Source organism: Bombus flavifrons, chromosome 14 (assembly GCF_040668555.2).
Source record: "Bombus flavifrons isolate JBK064 chromosome 14, iyBomFlav1_principal, whole genome shotgun sequence".
NCBI classification, from domain to species: Eukaryota; Metazoa; Arthropoda; class Insecta; order Hymenoptera; family Apidae; genus Bombus; species Bombus flavifrons.
In genome coordinates this window covers 6,695,060-6,710,409 of record NC_138455.1, presented here as the reverse complement: position 1 = coordinate 6,710,409, position 15,350 = coordinate 6,695,060, and the positions used below count along the sequence as shown (strand labels likewise).

The 15,350-nt window shown below is 34.2% G+C and overlaps 1 protein-coding gene across 1 annotated transcript in view; it reads right to left on the bottom strand.

Moving 5' to 3' along the window:
- Positions 1 to 11,014: 11,014 nt before the first annotated feature.
- LOC138186705 (extracellular serine/threonine protein CG31145) overlaps positions 11,015 to 15,350 on the bottom strand; it is a 93,888-nt gene continuing 89,552 nt past the window's right edge. The window contains exon 7 of the mRNA XM_069126812.1: positions 11,015 to 12,218. Within this exon, the coding sequence (XP_068982913.1) occupies positions 12,017 to 12,218 (202 nt within the window). The 3' untranslated portion in view covers positions 11,015 to 12,016. The remainder of the gene's footprint in view (positions 12,219 to 15,350) is intronic.

Here is a 15,350-nt window from a genome sequence, read left to right as displayed (position 1 = left end):
AGCTTACAAATAACACATACTATTACACTATAAAAATAAACATAATGTAAATCACTGTGTATTTTCTGAATTTCATTGAATAATTCAATACGTCAAAGAGAATTTTACTGTCTCGTCATTTACCCTCGACTATTGGATACTATCGTATCCAATCTCCCTCTCTTTCTGTTGTCATTTCTGCAGCCAATTCTCATAGAACACTGCTCTACCTGTTTGTATAGCTGGTCGCATCGTCAATCTTTGTCGCACACAGTCTCTGTCTCTTTCTAGCGCCCATTGAATAATCCATTCATGCTGTTTATTACCGTCGTGTTTGTCCAATGCTGTGTACGTACCTGTATATTATATCCCTGTCCTTGTTACACACTCATGCCTTCCTCGTCCCACTCACAGCTAGCGTCTGTCCTTGTCACACACTGATGCTATCCTTGTCTACGAACAATCTATGTGCTGTCATCTATTATCGGATATACCAAGTTGCGGTTCCTACCGCTCTTGTTAGATGGCAGCACGTAGATCATTCTTAGACAAGGAGAGCACCAGTGTGCGACAAGGACAGGTATATACCAGTATGTTTTTCGCCATCTGGTGGGAGATGTCGAAACCCTAAGTTGATGCAACGGGTAGTAGATGGCGACACAATAGACGTTCGTAGACAAGGATAGCATCAGTGTGTGACAAGGACAGACGCTAGCTGTGAGTGGGACGAGGAAGGCATGAGTGTGCAACAAGGACAGGGATATACACGTATGTTCATAGCATTGGACAAAGATGGCGGTATTATACAGCAAGGAAGGATTATTCAATGGGCGCTAGAAAGAGACAGAGTCTGTGTGCGACAAGGATAGACGATGCGAGCGGTCATACAAATAGATAGGGCAGTGTTCTGTGAGAATTGGCTGCACGAATGACAGTAGAAAGAGAGGGGGATAGTGGGCAGCAAGGATAGACAATGCAGAGGGCCATAGAAATAGATGGCGACAGCGATGTTCCAGGAGAATGGGCTGCATGAGCGTCAATAGAAAGAGACAGTGATAGTGTGTGACAAAGATAGACGATACGAGCGGCAACAGAAAGAGATAGGTAAAGTGTGTAACAAGGACAAACGTCCGACTGGAGTATAGTTTCTCTGTTTAATTAAGCAGATTTTTATAATTATCCTTGGTCATTTCTCGGTGTTTCTGAATCTTTCGTATTGTTTAGAAAATTTATTTGTTTGTTTATTCGATGGTTATTTCCATCGACGATGTGAACATAAACGAAACTTTTCTAGTTCCTCGTATATGTATTTGTGAAGATGGCGAGGAAGAAGAATCGGATGCGATAATAATCGAGGGTAAATGACTGTAAAATTCTCTTCGACGTATTGATTTATTCAATGAAATTCAGAAAATATGCAATAATTTATATTATGTTTAATTTTATAGCTTAGTAGTGTGTGTTACTTATAACCTTTGCTATATTACATGTATAACTCCTTTAAATGTGTATATTATTTAATAGTAACGTATATATTGTGTATATGACGAGTTATTACATACATATGAGCAATGTGATATAAAGAATATAATATCAAATTTACATTTGCATTACTGAGAACTATGTCACGCTACTAATACTACTAACATATTCTTCATTTTAAACCATTTAATTCTACCTTACGACCTCTCTTTTTATTTAGAACTATTTCAAAAACATAGCTAGACGCAGTTGCATGATCATGCGATGTATATAAAAGTATTTTCTAAGGGATACTTGCACGAGAACGTGTCCATTCGAAGAAGAAACACCGTTTACTTTCTACGAGTGCTTGCTGATTATGTAAACGACGCGTTAGAATGCATTCCATCCAAATGTTCAACATTCCTGTGGAAACTGCACCTTTCAAATGTTGCGTGTGCTCCTGCGTACAATCCTTACAATCTTTCAGATCCTTTTTTAATATATCGTCCTTTTAAACGATCATCGTTGCCTGCAAGAAATTAGCATTTTCAGTCTCCTCTGATATTTCTTTCTGCGAAAAGGAAATGGAATCCGCGTGAAATTACGTAAAAATATAATTTTCACCATAAAAAGCGAAAGTATTGTTAGATTATAACGAGTATTATAATCGTTGTTGAATTAGTTAAGTTTAAAATACCTGATTGTATTTTGTATCTTACATTTTTTGATTTTGATTTTTAATAGAATGAAATTAAATAGAAGTTTCAAAAATTAAACAATTTAACCGAAAATTACTATGGTTCCCATGGTGCAAGGGGCAAGAGGAACCAGAGCGCTGGGAAACATAAAGGAAAAGTTTTATCTTTAAGGGAACTTTGGAGAGGAATAAAGATTGACAGAAATTGTAATTTAGAATTGGAGAGGAATTCTGGATTTTTTTATCGTTCGTTTTATCGGTAAATTTAATTTTGTTAACGTTCGAGACTCTGGGAGGAAGTAAAACTTGTCAGGGGCTATGATTTATAGTTAGAAGAAATATTTATTCGAGATATAATTGATAGATTTAGTTAAAATTTGTTGAGATTTCATTTAAGAGATTCAAACACTCTATGGCAAGGTTTAGTGAACTAATTGGAGAATATTTGAAAGGGGAGAAATTTTCTTATTTAATTTAATAAAATTGCTAATTCATAAAACATTACAGTTTTTAAAAGGGAACCTAAAAGATTGTAAAATAATTTTATAATATAATATTTGTGTGGAAAAGATTTAAACGATACGCCACTTTGCAATAAGAGGCAGAAGGAAATAAAGTTCTTTTAAGCGTTTTACGAACTTGAATTTGATATTTTTCCTTTGACTTCTGATTCCAAACTAGAACTGTATTACCCACTTTTATAACGTGTACATTAATGGTTAATGAGGGACTTGATATTTCGCTGCTCCTATTTCTTTCCATCTACGAAATAATATATCGTCCATCTAAAGTTTTGATCAGAAGTTACTTTCAGCTGCTCTTTGACATTTTATTCTGACACGACAATGAATTTTCAAGTTATAGAAAAGAGGAAGAATAATTCGACATTTCAGCTGTGTGTATATTATTTTTAGAGTAACATCAACATTTTTCGATTTCTGGATAAAAACCATTTCTATACGTGAACAATGACAAATTTATTATTTTCACTGGTACTTCCTAGTATTTAATTAACATTCAAAAGAATGAATTTATTAAAACAACAACAGAACATGGTATCACTATTTTATACCTTTCCGAGGAAAATAATTTATGCACACTGCTTGTCACGAGTATTAGAACATCTACTAGTCGCACGCACTAGCTGACGAACTATAATAAATTGTATTTTATTTAGTACTTTACATTGTAAACCGCGCATGATGCGTTTAAAACAATTAGAAAATAAAATCAGAGAAAACCGTACGATATATACCAAATATCATAGTGTATTGTAATGCTCATAATCGACAGTGTACGCACTCGTGTTTGACCACTGAATATCGAAAGATTTATACTCGTGAAAATATTCTGTACATCTTGGAATATTTATTCACAATGATATCCACTGTGTCTTTTAAAATTATTCTGAAATTGAAGAAAAACTAACCATACGCGCGTATACGTCAATATACCTCAAGAGGTTCAGGTAAAAGAATTCGATAAAACCATGAAAATGTATGCTTTGTTACGATATTGGAACTTCAACGTTTTACTATATGATATTTCAATTTCCAGAACGTCAAGAGGAAAGAACGAAGAATTTAATTAAAAATATTATCCATGTAATATACCGTAGAATATTATCTATATCGAATATTTAATATCAAGTATTTTGGAAAAATTGTTAATTGTACGGGATCGATGGACGAAACTCGATGGGATGGATCTAAGGGTAGATTAGTAGTAGAGGTTTGTTCTACCGGAAGTTATTATTTGCAAGGCGTCGCGAGATCTCAATGATTCCCCCTGGAGACGAAAGTTTGCTGGATTTTCGAAAGACTAACGGGAGAGGTGTGTTCCGCCCGAGTATTCCTCAATTTTCGAAAAGTTTTCGGCGCGGCGCTGCGTGGAAATTCGCCAGCTTGCTGCCTGCAGCGAGGACAAACCTGAAACACCTCGAAATCGTGGCGAAATCATTCCAACGAATTGCTGGAACGTTAACATAAACGCTGTGTGTCTTTGAACGAAATCGCGCAAGTTTGTTTCCTCGCGACTCGACGTCTGATCAGCGCCTGACCTTATCTACTTAACTTTATACTAAGTAGTTACTTGCAATTGAACGAAAACTGGAATTGTAAGCTTAGTCGAAAGTGAAGAGTTGTATGACTGTATTTCTTGCAAAAATAGAGCAAATACAGTACTTGTATTTATTTAGAGGATTTTCTTATAAATTTAATTAAACCAAACAAAACATTTACGACTAGTAAAATGTTTGAATATGAAAGCAGACTATTCCTAATTGAAGTGAAACTAGAATAGGTGATGACAGTGAAGAATTGACTGATTGTATTTTTTATAAAAGTAAAGCAAATAGAATGCTTGAATTTATCTAGAGGATTTTCTTATGAATTTAATTAAGCTAAATTTTGGATATTTGAATATTCAGTAAGAGGGGAACAAATTATTTTTTAAATGCAATGCTAGATTATTCTGAAATAGGATTTTCTGATAGTAAACAAGATTTCTGTTTAGTTACTAGCGTGAGATATCAATATAGTAACGTCTTCATAAATGATTTGATGTATTTGAATATGCAAAGTTCGAATGTGGCAGATCAATCGATCACGGTAATCAGATTGAAGGGAAAGCTGTTTGGAATAGGAATTTGCGAAGAACAAAATGTTTCTAAAGCCGTAAGTATATTTTCTTTCTATCGAGTTGAGATTCTCAAGCTGAACTTTCAACATTCTTCTTTGGAAATTCCCCGTTTCGATTCAAGTTTAAAATATTATATTATTTCAGTTACCATTGTTAATATTATAGAATAAATTTATTAACATTATATATGATTTATTCCAGTATTATAGAATAATTTAATGTTCAAGTTTCAAATGCTTCATTATGTTAGCTGCCATTATTGATGTTATAGAATGTGTTAATATTCAGACGTTATTAATAATATTTAATATTCTATTATTTATCATTTGGAACAACTATATCTCTGCATCCTAAATGTTATTGGTTCCAAAAATATGAAATATGCTATTATTTAGTAATTATTTAATATTATTTGGTAAGTAGATAAAACAATATTCTACCGAAGTTTTGCTCGTTTAATCATGTCTTCAATGATATGAACTTGTATAAAAATTCATAGTCCAATCATTATTATAATATTACAGTATTGTAGGGTACTTTAATATTTCTTTAATATCTCATTTTAAAACTAGTTGAAAAATCGTGAAGTATCGTTCGATACAATTACATCTCTGTATCGTAGACATTGTTGACTCCAAGGGTATGAAATGAAATAGTAGTTAGTTATCCAGGGGCGACTTTTCTTCCCTCGGACAAATAAAAATCTATATCAGAGTGTAAAAAAGAGAGAAGGAAGAAAGCAGAAAGTTTGTTGGACTAACATTTCTCCCAGTGAGAAGAAAGTTGAGAACGTCGTCGAAGATCACAAAGGGACGAACATTAAGGGGTTGATTTATGGGGAGCAGCGAAAAACTCACGGTCCAATGCGCCCTGATAAACATTATCCACGTTTCTCTTCGATTCTTTTTTCTCCTTTTTCTTCGATTTCTTCTTCGTCTGCAACCTCTTTCTCTGAGGATTCAATTTGTAGTTTAACAAATTTCAAAATTTCCTGATTAATTTCGAGAGAGTGATGATACCAGGCGTAACGTGGATATAATTGAACTTTCAAAAAATTAAGTTTATTATGCGGGGAATATTAAACGACGTGCCAAAATGACCGATTTATGATTGAAGAATGTTTATTGAAAAGAAAAAAAGGACAAAAAACACTGTAAGTGCAAAAACAAATTTTTCAAGAGGAAAAAAAAACTTATGCATTAATGTAGTCTAAATTTAAGAAAAAAATTGTATCTGTAGAAAATCCTGTATGTGCCATTTCTTAGTTGTAAAGAACACTCCATGATCCATTCATTTAGATAGATGCCATTCATTTCAATATACAAAAACCAAGAAACGATTGACTAATGTTTGTTCGTACTTATATTTTTAATAGATAGTTTTGCAAATTGTATTTAAATTCTATGCTACGGTATTCTAATTCATATATAGAATATTTTCCAATGAAAAAAATCAAAATTTTTCAATTTTGTCACGTACAGTGTTTTTTACAAGCACTGTTCAATTCTTCACAGAAATTTTATAGATTTATATTTATACACTTTGCTATCTTTCTATATATGTATTCAATATTTTCCTGTACCATTATCTATCCAGAATTTAACAGTTTCTTCTTAATTATTAACGTAACTATTATTTATTAACATATCCTGCACGTTGTAACCAATATCGCTATACAATTATTCTTCATGTATCTTCAATTTTAATCTCTTTTTACTAGAGTTTTCACACTTTCGATCGTCGATGATTTATAGTCTTGAAAAAAAAAAGAAATTCCAATTGGGAAAAATTGGAATGGAATGAAAATTAATTTGTAAATACAACAATATAATATAACGATATAACTGTGTATTTTTAGAACAACAGAAAGCAAGATTTATTCGTCGAATAAATATTATATTTGAATATTATATTTGAGTATTTCTGTCTTTATCAGAAGAACGATTAGAGAATCGTCGAGTTGAACGATATAGAGATATCTACATTCGTCTAGATGGGAAGTTCGAGCTGTCAGGAAACAGACGTTCTGGCCAGGACGTTTAACGTCATAGGCAAAGCCGAGATTGCGTAATTAACAGGATATATCCTTCCCAATCCAGCCCTATGTCGGTGGCAAGGGGTTCCACGTCTTGCAAAGGGGGATTGAGATCGTGTTACGGTCCTGTCGGTTACAGGAACCACTTGCTAAAGCCGCCTAAGACGACTACCAAGATTGATTGGAATCCCGAGTTCCACACGAGCTCCTTTGGCCACAGAATCGATTGTTTTTGAATTGTAATCCCTTTGATACCCTGCCAGTGCAGTTGCTGCAGATTTGATAAGGTGGCTTCCAAGTTAAACGAAAGAAACTGGTACAAACGACCAATTATCATATGTAACGTTTTATATATTAGTCGCCTGTAAGTGGAGTTTTCTTTGCTTACGACGACATGAAATTATGATACAAATTATGGCTTACTCTTATTGTTGTTGTAACGTGAGGAATAGTAATTGTAATGAATATAATGATATAATATGATACAAATATAATGATAAGATATGTGTGTTAATTAAGTACAGGAAATGGAATTTGAGAAATATTGTAGATATATGCAATACTTATTTATGAATATACGAGTATTAATGTTGAATATTCAAAAAATAAACGAATGACTTAATTTCACAAGCTCCTTTTTCGCGAGAACACAGCGAGTTCCAAGACGAGTTTACAACTCTAGTTGTAAGCAAATATTTTCCAATCTGCGGACGTAGACGAATACAGATTCTTCATGATTCAGTTATGCAGATTCATGCTAAAGATCGCATTAAATATTACGTATATCGGGGTTTATTAATATAACGGACAACTGATCGTCGAAATTTTCTTTCAACATTTACAAAATGTCTTGTAACTTCCATGAACGTAAACGTTTTTAAATATATCGTTATGATTATCGTTATGATTATTATTATGATTATCGCGTTTCATTGCAATTAGAACGAAGTTTGAAGGAGTTTTGTATGACACAAATAAAATACGCATAAAAGCTTTCTATAAAAATATGTTCAAATACTTTCGTCAGCCACTCTACGTAATTACAAAATTAAAACGAACAGAGAATAGTGAATTTCTATATTAAATGCGCCATTAAATTCTGTTACCTAATTCTTTGAAGGTCCACAGGCTCCTCCAAATATTTTCGAACTCTCTGCAAATATTTTCAAATCCTACAACAACGTCGTTTCCGCGTCTTACCATTGAACGAAGTAAAACTTCCGACACGATTATCTAATAATCCGTTCTCGTAAATGCATCTTGATTAAAAGCACGGACAGCGTAAGAAATGGAAAGTTTCGAATGGGTGCAGTTCTATTCGCGCGGTTTTATTGATCTTCCGCGAAAATTCGCCGTTTACCTTTGCACGTGAAGGCGGAAACTTCGTTCGTGGAGGGCGAACTTTCGTAGGAATAGGGGTAGCAGCATTGTGAATAAAGTGCCAGCTTCCTAGAACTTACACGAGTCGACCTGTATCGCCACGTGGAACGATCTCGAGGAGAACACTCGCAGAAAAATATTATTTCCAGCGAAGATCATCGTCGTAAAGAAAGTTCCATCGGAGATATCTTCATGGGTGGGTTGATTCACGCCATAGAAATCGACGGAAGTGACATTATCTTTTTATTGTACTTGGACTTTGGTCGATTATGATTTACAAGTTTTCTTCATTCTTGATGAAAAATCGATAGCATGACAATTGACAAAATGATTTTTGTATCTTTTGCTACTTGAAGATTGGTCTATCGCGATTCACAAGTCTTCTTCGTTGTTAACGGATAATCGAAGGCGTAATTAAATTATTATACTTAAAAAATAAGAAGGTTAAACATTAATAAGACGATAAAGTAAATAATTTTTGAGAAAATGATAATTCGACGAGCAGACGCTGTTCCTCAAATTTTGAATTTCTGCAAAAAATGAAGAAAAATGAAGTAAATTTGATTGCTAGATCGCGGATATTTATGCAAATTCATATTTTTATGTAGATAGTTAAAAAAAAAAAAGAAACCTAGTTAGAAAATTGTTTTAACTGGTGTATATTGTATGTATACGTCGAGGTAGCGGAATCATTTAACAAATTACACTTTGCAGCTCAATTTTTGATTATTTTCTTGAAGACTACGTCTCTCTGGTTCTGTTTATTATTATTATTATTACTTACTTTTTCAATCTTTAGATTATTTTGCACAGATTACTTATCGTTTTAGATTATTTCCACAATTTTTTAGGTCAACCAAGTTATTAAGAATCTCTTGTACCAATTTCCTCAAACGTCGTTTTCCATCTTTCTGACAACTTCTACAAGTGTTTCGTTTCGTGTCATCGCTTTTAATTGCTCTATTTAACATCGTGCCGCTCGTTCCACAAACTATTTTTGCGGCTTAGTTTAAATTAGTCACACTACCAAGTATCTTTTGTCCTTGAAAATCTCTCTGGAAATATTCGTGAACGTTTTACGTTCCTTCGTCGTCAATGAAGAAGAAATTGAAACCGATTGGTCGATGAGTTTTGTGAAAAGAGGGACTGAAAATTCGATGGAAAGTCGAGTCATGGTGTAGCACGAAAACAAAACGTTTCAGAGAACGTGGTTAATAATGGAGGCTGCCAGGCCGGATTGCCTGGAAACTCTTAAATTCTGGCTCACGACGTAATTAAAAGACCTCCTGAATCTTTCAGATTCGCTTAATGAAACTCCGGGAAAAATTGATTTTTACCCGGTTGCTTTGTTTTCCTTTCATTACCGGTGTCTCTTTCCCGAACGATGGAATATCGGTTAATGCACTTTAATCTGAAATCCAATAATTCGAATACTGCTAATACGTAGAAAATCGCCGAGTTAACGGAAAAATGATCAGGCGTTTCTTCCTTTTTAATTTCAACGATCTTTCGTATCTATCGTAGTAAAAATTGTAATAGCGTAAGTACGCTGTTATTTAAAAATTTATATAGACACTTTGGATGGTTTGTAGTAGCAATATATGAACATTAATAGAATATATAATGTATGAATATGTAAACTGATTACATAAATATATAAAAGATATAAATTGAGCAATCGATAGATGGATACACTACTTGTAAAATTTAAATTTTAATGATTCAATTAATTAAGGTATCTCGTTAAAATTCCGCAAATATTAAGCTTCGTTAAGATTTTTCTACATATTGATGATTGAATTGTAAAGTTGAAAGATTAATGACTATTATTTATAAATGTGGAACAAGTATCTTCTTTATCGTATCTGTACCTTAGAGACTCAGATAGTCTGGGAATGAAGAAACTTTATAGAATTTTATTATAAATTTTGTTGGAAAATTGTTCCGTAATTTGTTTAACTTTCACAGATGGTAGTATTTCAACGGTTAAAATCAATTTTATTGCGTTATAATATAATAATAAAATAAGAATACATTATTTTACCAACAGATAATTCTTACTTATGATTCTGTTGTTAAATTGCTAATAAACATAAGCAAGTGTCCAGGTACTTTTAGCAGTATACTTAAAGGAAAGTACTTGAATTTATAATATCCTCCTGCCGAGAATTCTGCACTTCTTCTAAGCGTGATGAAGAGCAAGGAAGTCATAGTTTGATCGGTAATGTTGTTAAACCGGCAAGGTCAACATGATATTTAAGGTTCTAGACAGAAGTTTCGGAACTTTCCAGTACATTACAATATTAAATTGTGCATAATTAATATCGGAAAACTTTTTATATTTATCTTAGTTTGTTTAAGACGAAGTTTAATCTGCGGAGTTAGCAAAGGTGAGTAGAAATGAAATTGTATCAAGCACATATTTTGTTAATAGACTGCGCATTTTTATGCATTTATGGAATATTTCATGATGCGGAAATTGTACAGAATGCAATATGTAATAAAAATATATAAAATACCTGAGGCACATTTAGGTTCCACTTTTTATCGATATTCACAAAAATATGAATTTTCATAAAAATTTCGAATGAAAGATTTTGTGTTTATAGCAATGAGAGAAAAATTGCAAGTTTACAAATGGTCTAATGATACTCAGATAAAATTTTAATAATTACGTCAAATTCTTCGTCAAAATTCTTTCAATGAAAGTTATGTAGAAGATCCACAGTACGAATTACTACTTGAAATGAAGGAAGGAAGTAACGAGGAGGGGATTTCGATGGTTCTGAAGACTGATGCTAATGAAAATACATCGAGGGTTAGTTCAACAGAGCTTTTTTTCTTTTCCTCATAGCCCAAGAAAGAAAGAAAAAAAATAAACACTTACAAGCTACAGGTGCACTTTGGGAACATTCACAGTAGTACATGCGTACGAAAAGCACACTTTAAAAAAGGCTGCTTCCACGCACACGCATAGCGTTCGCCACGGATAAAACACACTCTCTCTTCACGCAATTTTCTGTTCGCAGGTGAAAACTGGATTCTCGTAAAAAAGTCCGACGCTAGATCGCCGAGCAGGAATTGCGTTGTGTCATCGCGAGGAACTGTGGCTCAGAAAATCGTTCGTCTCGTTCAGGTAAACGACAAACTCAGCGATAAATCGTCAACCCTTGGACCTCATCGTTGAGCGAATGATCCACGAATCCTAAGGAAACCAATTTCTCAGCCGACTGAAATAACACGTCCGTCGACTTGAGCGATGAAAACGCAGATTTTGTAAAATATCCACGGCCCTGACAAAAGCGATATCGATTTCCTTCCTTAATCTTATATACACAGAAAGCAGGGCGTTTTTATTTTTTGATCTTAACTCTCTTTCACGTGCGTCGCTTATGATACATACACTATGTACAGCCTCTTTGTACAAGTTTCTCTCAAATAAAAATAGAAGGATAGAATAAAAGAAAGTAACATTATTCTGCATTAGAAGACAACAAGAGTAACAATTTCGTAAAAATCCTCCAAATCAAATCGAAGCACAATATTTGATAATTAACGTTGATCGATAAACAACAAAGTATCTTGTCAAAGATAAGATTCACTTGACAAGAAACGCCTTTCAAAACCATGAAATATATCGTCTTCGATCTTGCTATCGTTCTATTGTTCACTAATCGTTTCTTTCCTTTTTCTTTGTTTTTACACATGTCCTCTTTACAATAAACTACACTCTATCAGCGTTAAAAATTTCTTAGCTAGTTCTGTTTTTCTTGTTCGTGTCTGTTAATAAGAAGTTTCTTTTTCACTGGCACACGAAACGGCTAGGATCCAGTGTCTTCGGTTTTCTCGTGGACGACTTGACTCGAGTCTTCGCGATTCACACAGTCTCTTATCGCTTGGAGAATCACACGCACCCTCCTGTCCAGGGCTGCGAAATGGGGTTCCCATAGAACTGGCGCCACGGGATCCTTCGCCATGCTTCTTCGCAACGCCTCGCTCAAGGGGTCTGGCCCGTTGTGAAACCTGAAAAACAAAAAGAGAGGAATGTTTCAATTTCTGGCAATAAAAGGATTTAGTTCTCTCCTCTTATTCCTCGTTGATATGAACTCCTATGTTACAATGAAAACATTCAAACACGTGTTACAGCCAGACTGTGGATGTTTAGGCAAATTTATATCTTTCTGCCGAAATAATTAAAAAATAAAATCTACATAGAGATTTGTTTCATCTATTGAATAAATATTACTTTCTCGTTTTTGAGTTTATTTAAATGATAACAGTTTAATGATAATCATAATGTTCGAATATTCTAATGAGCTAATGTATATTGACGAACAATGAAGCATTATTATTAATCGCCAACTTCTGCTGTAATTTCTCTTCTATAATCATTCGCCACCTTTCTGTTGAATTTTCAATTCCACATTTATCATACTTTTATCATAATGAATTTTATCATTTTAATAAACCGCATTACTTATCGGATCGTTTGACATTAATAGAAATTTGTTATTTATATAAGATTTCATTATACTAAAATACAGATTCCATTAAGTATGATAATATAATTTCATAAATATAGAACTCTAGACTCTGATAATTTAATTTTAATACGAAATATGAAGAATAGAATTTAGAAGGAACGGTATAAGATGGTAACATGAAATATTCAACTTCGAACGAACCGTGCTCCACTAAATCCTAAAAAAGGATTCTAGAAAGTAAAAACTAATTCTAGAATGTTATACGTAAAAGAAAAGAGCTTAAAATTATATATGAAGCAAAGAATTATTTGTTTTATCTACAGAAAGATAACGAATTCTTTGGCCTAAAAGGAAAAAAGGAGAAAGAAGCATTTAGAAAATACATAAACGACCTAATAGAAATGGATTGCCAACGCAAGAGTTAAATAATACACGATAAATTGCAACGCTGCGGAGCAAAGACCCAGAGCAAATTTGAAAACCCTTACGGGACTACCTTAACGCTCTAGGTCTCAAACTGCTTAAAATAAAATCCCAAAGATAAATCTTTTCTCTCTGAACGGAGGTGGTAGAATATTTGAACAATTCGTTCATGGTCTGTCGCCGAAATTCTCTTTCAAAAGACCACGCCACTGTTCTCCCCCTTCCTCTCTGAAGAAAGACCCGGTTGATCCTCGGTTTTCAATATTCACGGGGAATCAAAGTAATTCGATCGTTTTTAATAAACATGCAAATCCACGGACGTAGAAGTCGTCGGAACTCGAAAGATTAAAAACGTGACCCCTTCCTCTCTCCTTCTTTCGTCTCGTCTCTGTCTGGCACATTGATCAGCGTGCTCGAGCGTGAGGCGACAGAAATTTTTCAATAAAAATGCAAATGCCCGTAATTAGAAGTTGGTTCGGCGGTAAGACACGTATCTTACTATCTATCATCGAGAGAACTTCCCACCTTCGTTTTGCCGCGACATCTTTTCTCTTTTTTTTCTTCCTATCTTTTCCTTCCTGTCCCATGTTGGAAAAATTATTTTTCCGGTTTGAAATTTTCCACATTGCTGGAACCATCCTACGAGATTTCGAGACGCGGTCCGATAATAGAGGATCTGGCTCTTCCTTGCGGAACAGGCAATGAATAAAGTATCGACTAAGCAAACGGCTCGTAGATGGTACTTATGGCGTATGTACAGGGTGAACTATTTGATTTTCAGGCTTCTTGAATGGGAATGCCTCGGATTAGATACATTTTTGCGGTGTTTGATCGATGATCTTTCGTGGATCTTTCGAAATCTTTCGAGGCTTGTTTTCTTCTAACTCTCATTCGTCCCTCGTGTCAATCTGACTCGCTTTTCCAATAAAAGATCGTATTACTCGGCTACATTTATAGAACAATTTTCCTGAAACTTATTGGCTCTGACGAGCGAATGAAGCGTCATATTTCTAAAGGAGAGTCAGTGTGAATGTATGTGAAAGACAAAAAGTAAAATTAGTTATTGATCTTTTCATTTTATTGATGTTTTACTACTGCGTCGATTTGACACACAACAAATATACATTTTGATTTCTTTGAGGAATGAAATTATATCATTAATATTCTTACGCATGTTCACGATTTTGTTGATACTGTTTTTGATTTTTAATTGTTTTTTAATTTCTTCTAAGTGGCCGCCATCGAAGAGAATGTGTTTCATTGCAAGATTTTGGTTACATAGGGTACATCTAGCTACAGATTCTTTTGAAAGTAGATAAGTCGAGTAGATAAGTAGATAAGAATCTGGTGTGGCTAATTATCGCACGCGTAGTAACCACTTGGTCTCGTCTGTTCGGTAAACTGGTGTCCGGTTTGTATTTATATTTATACCCTTCTGCGTTTCCTCTACGTCTTGATGCTGTGAGAGTTCGTAGTATAATCGAGCTTCTCTGAAATAGTCGAGAGTATTTTTATCTCTGTATCTATTTAATCTTCTGCACTACTAGAAATATCAAATGATTTATCAATAGCATCTGATTGCAGCAGTTGCAGAACTGGTTCTGATTCCTTCGACAGATATTCATGGCTAATTCTTCAATGTCTAAGTCTTATCAAAGTTATTCTCTCTTACCTGTTCATGTAGAGAATGGAGATTTTTTGGTACAAGTTTTGTATCATATTGTGGAACTTGGGTCGGTTGGTCGAGTTCCATATCCCATTTCATTCTTCTCTTTCATTGTTGTGGATCAACCTAAAAACGTCTTAAAGTCTTTTTTTCTTCAGCCTTCTTATCGACTTCTCCGTGTCATTAAATTTTAATGTTAGATAGTAGAATTTTTTTCACACTTGGAGATTGAATTATCGACGATTTATAGAAAAGCGAAGAGAAGCACAAGTAAAGAAAATGTTAGGTGATTACATATGATCGATTGATATAATGGTTTTCCAACGGGACACCCCGTATATGTGGGTTTGTGTGTATACTTAAGGGCATATTCTGGAAGAAGCACGCGGATAAAAGTATTTTTCTGGCTGGCTACTTCTCGATGTCACAGGGGAACGTAGAAAAGCACGCTGCTCTTCGCCGAGAGAAGGATAAAGACTTGATCGAACAGCTTTTATACCATTTGAACGATTATGGTCTTCGAGGGTATTGATGATCCTGAACGACAGATCCTTTTAATATTTACCGAATCGAAACTCCAAC